Source organism: Myzus persicae, unplaced genomic scaffold, assembly GCF_001856785.1.
Source record: "Myzus persicae strain clone G006 unplaced genomic scaffold, MPER_G0061.0, whole genome shotgun sequence".
Classification (NCBI taxonomy): domain Eukaryota; kingdom Metazoa; phylum Arthropoda; class Insecta; order Hemiptera; family Aphididae; genus Myzus; species Myzus persicae.
The window spans coordinates 127,247-141,709 of record NW_019104102.1 but is presented as its reverse complement, the minus strand read 5'-3'; the positions used below and the strand labels follow the sequence as shown (position 1 = coordinate 141,709).

The window sequence follows — 14,463 nt, the reverse complement described above, 5'->3', positions numbered from 1 at the left end:
CTCAATAATCAATGGACTAGACTACCACATTACCCAAAGCCTTAGTACCTACCTAATTTAAATAATCTAATATAGTGCAAATATTGTTTACTTGATCAGAAATAACTTTTTTTAAATAGTGGGTGGGGTTAAAAAATAATATTCAGGAAACAATAACATTAGTGTATAAACTAAAAATATAACATTATCAAATGCTAATAATAATTAATAATATCGGTACCTAGTACATAAGTGCACCACTGTTATATTGTATATTGTTCAACTCAAAACTTGAAAATCGCATAATAATTTTTTTTTAATTTTTCTAAAATTGTTCTCATGAATTATTAACAAATCAAAAAATTTTTTTTGCACCATTCATGTGAAGATACATCTACCTATTTCTTTAATTGGATTTATTAACCAAAAAAAAAAAACCAACAATAAGTACATATATTATTGTTAGAGCATGAACTTTTAATTGATATTAAAACATTTAAGTAGGTTTGGTGTCTACGTTAGGAAGAACCTAGACAATCTAGTACTTACTGGACTAAGTATAATACATTTAGTCCAGGAAGAAATGTTCACTCTATAATATAGTTACATAATATAGTATAATATAGTATTATTGAATTATGAACATATCATAGTTCATTATATTTTAATTTATTAATTAGTTAAACTATTCCTACTAAATAGTTCTTTTTATTTGTTAATTAAATAATATTATATTATAATGTTTAATATTTAAACAAATAATTTAAATCCTAATTGATAAATGATAAAAAAAAAGCTGGACATTTGAAATTGGCCAATGAGAACGTGGTATTCATAAGGCGCTAGATTTTTGACGTTATTTCCCTTAGAGAAGTTAACAGTATTATATATTGTTTTATTTTTAATTTACAATTATACTTATAATAAGTAATTTATTATATTTATACTTATACAGAGTAGGTACTTATTTTAAATATTTTTAAATTTCACCCAGTTGAATAATAGAATGTATTTTATACATATAATGGAATGTTAGAGATTAAATAAACATATATATTCTGTATTTAAAATAAATTTAAAAAAATCAACAAAAGCAGCCAGAAAAAAATTAAGAAAAGAAAATACGCTGAAAAGACACCTGATCAGTACGACATATTGGACAAACAGCATTATGTCCTGTTGATAACTGAATCATACAGTTGTGGCATATCCAAGCATGTCCACATGGAATAACTATATATTTTGTTTCATTGTGTCCCAATGTTCCCTCAATACACACCATACATAATGACCTATTTTCTGCAGCTTGTGGATCATTATTAGCATCTAAAGGCAATTCGGCTACTTCCCTCTCCTGTGGTACTGGCATAGGAATGTTATCCATTGGCTCATGTAGCATAACCAGTGGTATATTTATTTGTGGATCATCTAAAATTGGTTCCTCTGCATCTTCGACATTATTTAGGTCCCAATTTCTTTGTCTTTGTTCATATGCAGCACTTGCATAAGAACAGCGTTGAAGGAATTGCCAAATAGATATTAGGCCTAAATCTAACTGCTCAGAAGCAGTTTTTATTTTTCTTGAATTTACCAAAAACTTAATCCGTAAATGCCTTGTTGGAACTAGGTTATTGTTGAGTTGATTTACGATGACGTGGTAATTTTTATTCAAGTGAGTTAAATGGTCTGAAATAAATAAATTAAAAGCATCATTATACCTACATTTTATCAGACTGATGAAATTTAACATAATTTAATATAGGTAACTAATTCAATCACTATACATAACTCCTCTCACCCAAAAATATCCATAAACTTGGGTGGTTAACTGAAAATTTCATTCTTAAAGCGTTGTGAAAGCTTTCTATATTGTTGTTGGTTCTGCGTGGTAGTCCATTCACAGAAACAATTTCTGGACCAACGTTCCTTAACCAATATCTAAGTAGGTATATAAAATAAAATATGATAGTTTGAAATATAATATTTTTAGTTATAAGGATATAATTTTTATATTTTTAGATAGTAGTAGTTTAATATCAGTTTAAATTATAATTTTTTTCTTTGTATTTTATCCTATATATACAACATATCTTTGTATATACTATATATATTATATATATATATATATATTATGTATTATTTTTAATAGTTTGAGTGTAGGTATATTAAATATATATTATACATTGTAGTTATATTGATGTACTAATTACCTTTGATAATAATTAAACAAATTGTCTAAATGAACTGCATGGTTTCGGGCAAATGCCATAATCAATAGAAATCCATTTTCAATACTATGAGCTGGTAATAAAGGAAGGCACATCAACAATCGTACAGATTTTAAGGCATTTTCATTATTATTAATATAATTTAAGTAGTTCAGGTTCTTCATTTTTTTCCACACGGCCTTTGTAAAAAAAAACAAATCAAATTAGGAAGTCATAGTAAGTAGATAGGTACATAATTAATTACTAATTATTGTTTACTTGATTATGATGGAACCAACAACCAACAGATCGGGCTCCTGGAAATGTTGATTCTAAGACATCTCTTAGAGCAGTTTCATAATCCGTAATAATAACATCTGGCCTCAATGTTGGCAGTAAATTGTTTTTTATGAACCGCAAAACACATTCATAGGAGTTCCGTGTCTTCTTTTCCATAAGGACGTATATGATAGGTATAGACTAAACATGTTAAAGTTTTACTATCACTATTGAAGAAATCTAAAAATCTCAATCCATGAAAATTTATTTATTTTACGTAGGTCTAATTCATTATGTAATGTAATATATATAAATTATACACATTTCACACACTATAATTCTATAAAAGTATAATGTCAAGATTAAAAGACTGATTTTTTTGAAATAGGTGGCTACTCTACTTTCAATATTAGAAATTAATTTTTGTGGTATTTGATTTAAATTATACCTATTTAACAGTTTATTATAACAGTTTATTGTTAATTAATTATATATTATTTATTCATTTTTATTGGCCATTGGGTTATAACCTATAATATTTCATTTTTGAAAATAAACTTTTAAAAAAACTTACATAGTTTTGAATCATACAATGCAAAGTTAATAACTGATACCCCATATTTGCAGGGACAACTTTGAAAGTAGCATCTGCATGGACTTCTTGAATATTATTTTCTAGGACAGATCTAATCAATTGCGGACATGCAAAAATAACACTTGTTTTATTTTCTATATCCTGGATACATCCTTTAAAAAGACCAGCATCACAACACCCAAATCTCTGTAACTGGCCATCTTCAAATAATGTTGCCAGCGCCCTCAAGTTTGCAGGTAATCTTGGTAGGGAATTTCTCCTGGCCAAACGCATAATTGATTCAGCTGTTGACCACGGGTAAAGAGCAGCTGCTACCATGTCTCTATAGAATCAATTAATATATAATATTTATTGTTTTTAATTAGTGTTTATAAATGTAATTATAGATATTAAGATTATTATTATAGATTATAATTATATAGTAGTTAGGTACCTACCTTCTCGCTTCTTCATCATATATATTTTTTAGAATTGCATTCTCTGTTGCTGCCCGATGTTTTAATACATTTCTAAAGTTATTTACAACAATTGTGTTGTCTGGTTCTCTTGCATGACCATTATGTCTTTTTACAATACTTATGGTTCCATCTATTGATTTTTTAATGGATCCCATACAAAAATGAGATTGCGCTTTGTTACATTTAAAATAACTAAAAAAAAAATTAGAAGAAATTTACACTATAGGTACAAATTATAATATTTATCTATTATACCTATGATATGAATAATTAACCAAATAAATTTTATTAATGCATCAATTAAATGTTATTTATAATTTTCAATATATAATTATGTATACCTACTATTCTAATCTACATTAATTCAGTGGCGGCTATCCTATGGTGGATGTGTTGCTTGAGCAACACATACAAAATTTGGTGGGTGGGTAGGTGGTTGGATGGATGTTGGGTACTTGTGTAATTTTTTATCATACTATGGCTTATAATTAAAACAAAACAATACTAAATACAAGTTCTGGAATAAATTGTTTTCAGATGAATATGTTATGATTAATTATGTTATGTAATTTTGTTATATTGTTATATTGCTTAGTCATAAATATATAAAGAATTTATAAAAGTAGCATAGAAATGTACATAGTAATAATATAATATAGTATATTATATTATTTACTGCTCTATATTGCCTATAGGAAATTCTTCCTTGAAGTAATTTATTATATCTCAATTTTAAACTAAACTATGACTAACCTAAACTTTTGAAATTATGATACTATAATATTATTATATTATCATCATCATTATTTTTTATATAATATATACAATATTGTATAGTATTATAAGGTATAGTTTTTGATTTAGTTGTTCTTGTTTTAAACTTTAAAGTAATAGGTTAAAAAAAAAAAAACGGTCTCCATTGAGAACCCATCATTATTAGGAGGTACTGTTGATGGACGGTTTTCCCCCCTCAAGTCATTCAAGTCATGTATTATACTACCTTATTATCAAATTTACTTATTGTACTACTTGTTGTATAGATTGTAAATATTGCCTTAAAAAAAAAAAAAGTAATAGGTTATAAGTATAATTAATTTTGTAACTAATTTATAATATAGTGTTGTATATTTTTTTTTTAAATTATCACACAGTTTAAATAACACCCCACAATTGGAAAAATATGTGAACCAATACCCACTGATATTCGTAATTTTTATTTTCTAATAAATATTGGAAGGTGGTATAAGTTTTAATATTTTTATGAGGATAGCCGCCACTGTACATTATATTAGGTAATATACTAATATAATTTACTTGTTAAATGAAAAACTGTCATATTAACAGTAGTGTTGAAGTAGGAACAACACATGTGGTGGTCAGTAATTTTTTAACAATACAATTGTTTTATATGATTATATAAATGTATATAGATGTTATGCAAAATATAATAAAATATTATTTGACACACTATTAAACAATTACTACTAGTTTCATCAAGTTGTTAATTCACAATCACGTGTATTTGTAAAAATTTAATTTATTTAATATCCATCTGACATCTTTGATTATAAAAAAAAGGGCTGGTAAGTGGATATCGCTTTGCTGTACAGTAGGTGGTTATGTGGATGTCACTCTGCTACTGTACAGCAGGTTTCAAGTGGGTCACTGTTTAATGAATGCTATTAAATATTTAAATTTGAATTCAATGACATAATATCAATAATATCATTGTATACGAAAAACGATTCTGAGCTGAAACGATTTGTCAGTGTTAATATTTATTATATTATATTTATATTGTTATTTCTTATTATTAATACGGTAGGTAGCCGATAAGTTGAATTAATATTATAAAATATTTGCACATTTTCGTGATTTTTACGTATTTTGTCAAAATTTGAACTTTAAATGCTCATAAAAAATTATTATTGATTTACGATTAACTTTTTATTTAATTTTCACTAACAACAATTATGAGGAACCTGACATTAAATTTTCTAGTTTTTTTACACAAAAAATAAAATTTTATTGACATTCATAGAAAAAAAAACTAAAAATATTGGAAACTCAATATGCCCGTAAACAGTTCAAAACAAATCAAAATATTTGGAAATTGTACCGTATGTCCGTATAATATAGAAAATGCTAATATAAATAACCAGTAAATCATTGAATATCCGGTCATTTGTTTTAGAGTTACACCAAATAAAAAAACCTATTTTTTCGAAAATGAATTTGCGTAAAAATTCCTGTTTTTTCTTAATTTTCCTTTCGTTTTTCACTGCACATTTGAAAATTATTAAGAATTTAAAGTACCAACTATATTCACTTTCGACTTTCTTATCAGAAAAGACACAAACAAAAAATAAAAACATACAACATTGTAAAATCAATACATTCATCGATTCGCTCAGAATTTTAAAACAAATTTACATTTATTATAATATAGTCTTGTTATACTCAATATAAAATGCTAAATAAAAATAGTGAAACGAGAGTTAGAATTAAAAAAAAAAAACTTTAATATATTATTATTATCGACTTATTAATATAAAATAGTTGAACTAGTAATTAGTTATAAATTATTAAAATTTATTTAACATAATATGTAAATACTTACGTGATTCCATTTTTGCGGCCATTATTGACGTATACAAATCCATCGTGTTCCATTTTAAATAACAATCAAATACAATTCAAAAACAATCAACTAAATCTACGTAGCTATGCGTAGGTTATAACTTATTACAACGACGAGTTAATCGTGAATGATTCGTGATGAAAATCGATACTCGCTAGGGTAGTCAATTGTCTAGTGCCGATATATTATTGTTATTTTTATAACTTTTGGTTATTTGTTGTTTTTGTTTTTGTATTTATATTTATTTATAACTAGCACTAATTGTGTGGAAGGAGGGAAATGAATACCATCCGAATACTGGCATTTCCAATTAGCATTTTACAGAAATTCTCAATTATAATAAATAAAATACCAATTTTGAAGTTTCTACGATTATTTAATCTGTATAGTGACAAAAAATAAAATTCTATTTTATTATTAACTGAAACCACTTAATTTTTCTCTTTCAAAAAAAAAAAAATCTCTATTAAATTTTTTTTTAAAAGTGGGGAAAATGTATTTAAATTTTGTATTGGTATCTCAGAAAAGAATACTCATAGTCATAGCCCATAGGAAAACATTGAACATTTCACTGGCATTTTTAAATACTACATAATTTCGTTATTCCTTCTCGTTTAGCACTTTACGGATGTAACTAGTAACTACCCTATGCATCTTTAACAACGAGCCCGCTGATATTATGTTGTAAATTGTAATCTTAAATATTAATTGTATTTTATATTTTATAAATTATAATTTAAGTTATGTACTTAGTATAAAGTTACTGTTGACGTTATTATACAAATAAATAAATTGTTATAAAAAACTATTGTTGCTTATTGGACCAGTTTTCCTGGTGCATATGCATTTAGTAGGTAGATACGATGTAGAAATATCTTTAAAAAAAGCGGGTAAGTGGATGTCGCTCTGCTGTACAGTAGATTACAAGTGAGTCACTGTAATGGATTGTGTTAAATTTGAATCCAATGATACAATATCATTGTATAAGAAAAACGATTCTGAGCGAAGACGGTCAGTCAGCCCATAATACCATATAGTAAGTGTATTTTTGGTGGTATTACAATTACATTGTGAATAAAGTAATTAATTTTAGTATTAGGCATTACTGCATTAGTAAAATTTATTTCAAGAATATTTAGTACAACTTCTCGTGATTATTTTGATACCAAAACCATGTTTCTACGATCAACGAGGCCTGAGAACTATGTTTTTGGCATGTTTTATGTTTCATGTACTGCTAGGACGACTACAACGGCAGCAGCGTTCTGAAATAGTACTTCTACTACGACCCCGCGTGCATATGCAGCCGTACTGCACCATAGGCCAAAACTGGTTGTCTATCGCAGCCACGCACGGGTTATAAATAGCCAAATCCGTCGATACGAAAATAATAATTCTGTCAATGAATAATATTATTTTATATTTCGATGTTATAATTAGTATTCTTATTACTAGTCCTTATTACCTTGTCACAAATCAGCTGGAAAAAGTACGATTTAAACAATTTTTTTTTTGCATTTTATAGACGATTCTTCTATCAAATTAGCGATTTGATATTCAAGACGAATTTTTTTATATTTAAATTAGCATAATAAAAACCATCCAAAAAGAAGCAAAACACTTCTATAAGCGTTTTCGTGATCGTCTCATAGCCCACACAAGTCAATTAATCCGTGAATTAGCATCAAACGAAATTCCTGGTAATCCTCACCAACAATTAAAAAGAAAATGGTGCAGAGATCTCCTAAACAACTAAAAAACGATGGTTAAAGTAGTTATAAAAAAAAAATTAATAGGAAGTTTCACTACTTGGTGGCTTCTTCCAACAACTCACTCATGTCATTGTAATGTAGCCCGTATTCATATTGTGCCTCAGGGTACAGATTGTATATTGCATATACAAAATTAAAATAAAAAAAAATTAAAAAATTAGCATAACTGTATGATTAAAAAAAGGTAGGCAAGTGGGTGTCGCTCTACTGTACAGATGGTCTATTGTACAAGTGAGCCATTATACTGAATTGTAAATTAAAATCCGATGATATAATATCATTGCAAAAGGAAAACAAATCTGAGCTACGACGGGAGTCAGCCTATGATAATTATATTTTTAACTACAAAATAATTTAAAATTTGACGATTTGACAATTTTTTTTAAAATTCGAATGTTTAATAAAATTTTAAAAAAATTGACCTACATGGTATGTACAATAATACATTTATTCATTTTTCAATTGCTATTGTAACAATATATATCAGACGCTTTGTATTAAATTGTCACGCTTCTTGATCCAACAAATTTAATAACAAATTGATAGGTAATAGAAAAAAATTAAAAATAATTGAAAATGTCCGTAAACAGCTCAGAAAAAGTGAAAGTGTTATAGGAATTGATAAAATATATATAATATGGTGTACATTATTAAAATTATATACAGCTATTCATTTTTTTAATTACAGCAAAATAAGATAAATGATATATGATTGTGTAAATAATGAATGTCCTACGTTGTAAAAATTCGAAATTCAGACGCTCATAAAAATTCAATTTGACTTTCCAGTAGATATATTTTTCCCATAAATTAGACAAACTTATGAGGAATTTTGTTTTTTATTTTCAAATGTTACATTTAAAAAGAAAAAATCTGAATTATTGTTATGAATTTCTAACATAAAATAATTTGTAAATTTTCTTCATTTTTAGAATGAAACATATTTAGAACATATTTTGTTATTTTCCATCAAACACAATTTGCTAATGCCTCATACAGTCATACATATAACAATCATTTACATCTTATTTACAAATATATTTAATCAATATTACGAATCACGTTATTTATTAATTTATATTGTATTCGAAGTATCTATAGCTCCTATACTCATTCATTGATAGCTAGATGACTTAGTATATAGTATTTTTACTTAAGTCATTAGTATGAAATACGTAGTTTAGGTTATATAATGTAATAATTACAGAGCTATACTCGACTATAAAAAGTATCCACCTATGTAAAATTTGAAAAAAAATCCTCGTAAGTTCGTCTAATTTTATAAAAATCGACGTCTGAAATTCAAATTTTTACAACATTGAATATTCACTCCATTTCTCACATAGCGATTTTCTTATTTTTATTATAGGTAATTCAAAAACGAACAATTTTAAATACTTGCAAATTTCACTAAATGTTTTTATTTTCATTTTCCAAGCACGATACAAATTTAAAATACTTTGACTCGTTTTGAGCTGTTTACGGACAATTTCAAATTTCAATTTTTTTAGTTTTTTCGTTTATAAATGTTTATAAAAATTGTATTCGTTGGGTTAAAAAATCTTGCGAATTTAATACAAGACTCATTATATATTGTAACAATACCTATCAGTTAAAAATATTAAAAATAAAATGTAAATTTTTTTATTAGCATTTAAAGTTCGATTTTTTTACAAAGGACGTAAAAACCACGAAAATGTGCAAATTATTTTTGAGTTAGAAATTCATGAAAATTTTAATTTTAAAATCTAACATTTGAAATTTTAATATAAGATTCCTTATAAGTTTTTATCAAAACTAAAATCTCTACCGAAAAATTAAATTAATTAAGCGTTTTTGTAGCTCAAATTTTTACGACATTCACTTGATTTCTAAAACAAATAATCTTAGACACTATTGAAATGTACACCATATGTCCATATATGTAATATATATATTTTATAAATTCCTATACTTGGTACTTACTCTGAGTTCTAAATTATCATTGATTATTATAAATTATTCATACATAGAAGTAAGGCTCTTCGTAATACCAACATGCAACATAAAAAGAAGTCCTTATGATGTACCTATGATTTATTTGGCGACTCATTGACGATAGTATTTCACATACAATGACATTTCTAAATGCAATATTTCTAAATGGAAGAAATTGAATCAAATCTACTGTATTATTTATTTATTATATTATATTACTTATTTATTATTTTGCGGTGAATTGTCCTAGACACTTAATTTCATATGAAATAATGTACCTGACTTATAATAACACATATAATAAAAGTGCAAATGAAAATGAAAATAATAATGGTTTTTTTTTAAGTATATTTCATGTCAGTAAGCTAATAATTTACACTTCTAGTTTCTACTATTAAACAAATTGAATTGTATTAATTACTATAAAAAAACTACATTTTGTAATGTGCTCTAAACTCTCATACATCAATAACGGTATTATAAATAAATAATAATCAGGGTTCGGGACTTATAGCACTAAAAATCACTAAAATATGCGCTTATATATGACCCAATAAACTTAAAAATATGCACTAAAAAATTTAAAAAAAAATTAAAAATCATTAACAAAAAACATTTATTTGATATAATATGTATTAATAAATAGGCATATATAATATATTAAATTTTTTATATTTAAAAAAAAAATAAAAAAATTTGTAATTTAAATCTTAGTGCCTTTGTGATTGCATTGAACTATTAAATGTTTTCGAACATTTTCGAACTGGAAGGCTCTTCTATTATCGGCTAGAATACACTTATATGCCGAAAATGAACGTTCCACGTCGACGGAAGTAATGGGTGCATACTTAAAAAATAACAGATCATTACATGTTAGATCTTCTGCTATTGAACGAAGATCCATAGACTCTCCTCCGGTGATAATTTTACATATTTGTTTTAAACTATTTAAACTCTTGTTTTTTATTAATACTTGATCAAGTTTTTTTGACACCGCAATTCCATATGGTCCGTGTAAATTATACATAATTTCGATTCAATATCCTCTATAAGTTTTAGCGATTATCTGATAGATACAAATATTATTACTACAAAACAAATTTTCGCAATTAATCGTTCAACATTTTAATTAATACATTTTGAACAATTATATTAACCATCAATCATTAAAAATCGTCGAATAAGCAAAAAATATGCATAAAACCTTTATAATATGCAAAAACCCCCAAAATATGCAAAAATATGCAAAATAAAATTTCATATTTTAATTCTATGTACTACAAAACGGATTTGTAGATCACTCTGCTATGTTTTACATCACCTATGATGGATATGCAAATGCTATAAGTCCCGAACCCTGATAATAATATAATGTCACAATTTAGGTTGCATTAAATGCAATGCATTTTGTACTATAAAGATTTTTGAACTACGAAATTTGTTACTTTTACCCCCCTCCACCCCAAACCAACATTAGATTCAAATTTTTACTAGAAACTATCGTCAAAGTTGTTGTTTGAAGCATTTTAACTGCTCCTGAAGCATCACACACGAAAAAACAAAATAAATATGGATATGAATTATTTATTATGTAAAATATAAAATAACCAATAGATCGCGCGCGAGGCTTATACATTTTTTTGGGGGAATATAATCTAGTGATAGTGCTATACGGTTAATAATTACTTTCCGGATTTCTACGGTCCGTGACAATACGGTTCGATTATTTTTGAATTCCGGAATTATACGGTCCGGCATAATACGGTTCGAAAAATATTTTATTCCGGATTTCTACGGTCCGGGACTATACAGTCTTTGTATTTATTCTTTCCGGGAGAATACGGTCCGTGAATATACATTCCGGATTTCTACGGTCCGTGACAATACGGTCCGCCAATTTACATTCCGGAATTCTACAGTCCGTGAAAATACTTTCCGGGATTATACATGCGTCCGACTTTTATACAGAAACAATTTTTGCAAAGCAGTCCCAGCTTGTGAAAAAACAACAAAAAATATTAACAATGAAAAGGTATAACTAATAAGGAAATTATTATTATTTTCAAAGTACCTACGTATCTTATAGGTATATATATAAAAACAAATCACAATTCTCAACTATTTATCAACGAGACTACATGTGAGTAGTACCATTAAAGAGTATGAAGATCATTCAAAGGCCTAATAAATATTGCCCAATAATATCATTAATATGTAATATTTAGTAAAAATATCTAATTGTGGATGATAAATAGAAGAGTGTGGCATAGTTGAATATTTTTTAAACATACAACTAAAAGATAAATTTATAAAGCTGCTGCCAGTCGCGGATTGCGATCGGGAGTAAGTAACGGCCAAAGCTACAATAAAAAATATAGCTCCCGGATGGGTGACTACCCATTTTTAGAGCAGTTAAAAACCTTGCTATACACGTGTTTGCTACCTACCATACGAACCTTACCCCTACCACAGTTCATAATCACTACAACAGCTAATGGCCTTAGTTGCCGGGCTCAAGTTCAAAAAAAAAAAAATAATAATAATAATAATAACCAAATCAAATCTTATGGTTCAATCAATTTTTAACTAAAAGCATATTATAATTTATACCTGTATGATAAATAATACTGATCCTATAATGTTTTTTAGAAGTTTTGCTCTATTATATAAAATATAATAACACTAAATGGTTAATAAGGATAAGTTGAATGTCTTTTCTTAAAAATACTATAGTATATAATACTATTGTGGTTACACAAAAAATGCAATTACTTGATTACAGAATCTATATGGCACCAAGTATCTGAACTATGTGAGCTAACGCCCTTAGAAATAGGCTCTGTGAAATAATTTTTAGCTTATGAATAAAATATTAATTGATTTCTCTTTAATAGCTGATTCAAGTAAAACTTGCCCAAAAACTTGAACAATTTGCCAAAAATATAAAGTATCGATTTTGCAAATTCTAAAAACGAATTTGAAATTATTTTCAATTAATTTGCAAATTATTGGCAAAGTTTTCGAAACGATGGGACAAAGTCGGGGGCTGCGTGGAGTTGACCCCCCGTAATGGTTTTTAGCTTATAATATTTTAGTGAGCTATTTGCAAATTCTGAAAGTCAATTTGCAATTATTTGCAATTAATTTGCAAAATAATGACACATTTTTTGAATTGATCGGACAAAGTCGGGGGGCCAACTTCACACACATATACAAGATACATAAGGTGCATAATAAGGTTAGTATAATATAATAATAATTATTAATAATACATGATAAACATATAATATAAAAATCAAAATATGTTATTTATGTATAGTCGTATAGAGTTGAAATACATAGGTACTTGAATTAAAACATTAATGGAATAAGCAAATTCCGGTTATTCAATTTGATTATAATGAGATGAGTAAGCAAACATAATAATAAAGAATAAACATATATTACTTAAATACCCAATTTTAAACAACATGCCGACAGCCAGTCTACTTCTCTCGGCTGAGAAGGATCTCAAGTCTGTTAACATCATTGAAGCCCACCTACTACAGTTTACTTTTTTTGCTTAAAGTTGTCGCAATAATCAAGTATAGTTTATAAGCTTTTTTTCATTTCTGTTTAGCCTAGCGAATTTCTAGATTACACATAGTATCTAATTTTACTGGCGAATGTAAGTTCCTACACGAGACCTAGCAGGTAAACAAAACACATATTATGTTAGTTCCTATACACTATAGAATAATATACATATACATAATATGTAAGTTCCATCACGGTAAAAATAACGTACTTATGTAAATTCACACACGGTAATAAAAAGATACGTATGCAAGTTCCTACACTACGTATATAAGTTATCAATCTAATATCTGTTATATCATATAATACTGTTATACATTTTAATATAATAATAATTTTATAATTGTAAAAAAAATATAAATAATGCATTTTATATAATGTATCATTTATAAGCTATCTATCTAATTAATAATTTAAAAAATAATAATCGTAGTACCTATATATAATTCATAATATTTCATAATTGTAAAAAAAAAATATAAGTATTTCTTTCTATATAATGCATAATTTATAATTTAATAATTTTAATATAATAAAACAATTTTAAAAAATATTATAATTTATGTGATTTATTTCTGAAGCTTAAATGTTTAACATAATCATATTGATTAATTTTTTTTTAGTTGAGTATTCTACATTATTTTTTGATTTACAAAATTTTCTTTTTCAGTGTGTTTTTGACTAATTTTAATTGTTGTGTTACTATCAATTCTTATTTTCATGTATGTATTAACTTGAAATAATTTGAGAATTTCGAAAATTTTAAAAATATGCGGATGTTGATGATAAAAATTTTAATTAAAATCTGAATGAAAACTTACACATGCATTTGTCGTGTGTATTCTATCAGAAGATTGTTTCGCCCATATTTTCGGTGGAAAAATACTATTATTTGTTATATAATTGTCAATTAAATAATCACAAAATTCTGTAATTGCTGAATTTTCAGGTTTATATGCCATAAAATAATCTGTAAAAC

At 26.4% G+C, this 14,463-nt stretch overlaps 1 protein-coding gene across 1 annotated transcript; it reads right to left on the bottom strand.

Moving 5' to 3' along the window:
- Nucleotides 1-1,071: 1,071 nt before the first annotated feature.
- LOC111038778 lies at nucleotides 1,072-4,052 on the bottom strand. Its single transcript, XM_022322005.1, has 5 exons — nucleotides 3,040-4,052; nucleotides 2,466-2,666; nucleotides 2,190-2,386; nucleotides 1,778-1,917; nucleotides 1,072-1,665 (listed from the first exon to the last, which is right to left on the bottom strand). Exons 1-5 carry the CDS (start codon nucleotides 3,376-3,378, stop codon nucleotides 1,088-1,090), a joined length of 1,455 nt encoding a protein of 484 aa, XP_022177697.1. The 5' UTR covers nucleotides 3,379-4,052; the 3' UTR covers nucleotides 1,072-1,087.
- Between the last annotated feature and the right edge of the window lie 10,411 nt (nucleotides 4,053-14,463).

Coding starts and splice junctions, on each gene's coding strand:
- LOC111038778 (XM_022322005.1), bottom strand. CDS start 3,378: ATGGTAGCAGCTGCTCTTTACCCGTGGTCAACAGCTGAATCAATTATG. Junction 2,387..2,465: donor GTTGGTTCCATCATAATCAA/GTAAACAATAAT, acceptor TTTTTTACAAAG/GCCGTGTGGAAAAAAATGAA. Junction 1,666..1,777: donor AAGTTTATGGATATTTTTGG/GTGAGAGGAGTT, acceptor TATTTATTTCAG/ACCATTTAACTCACTTGAAT.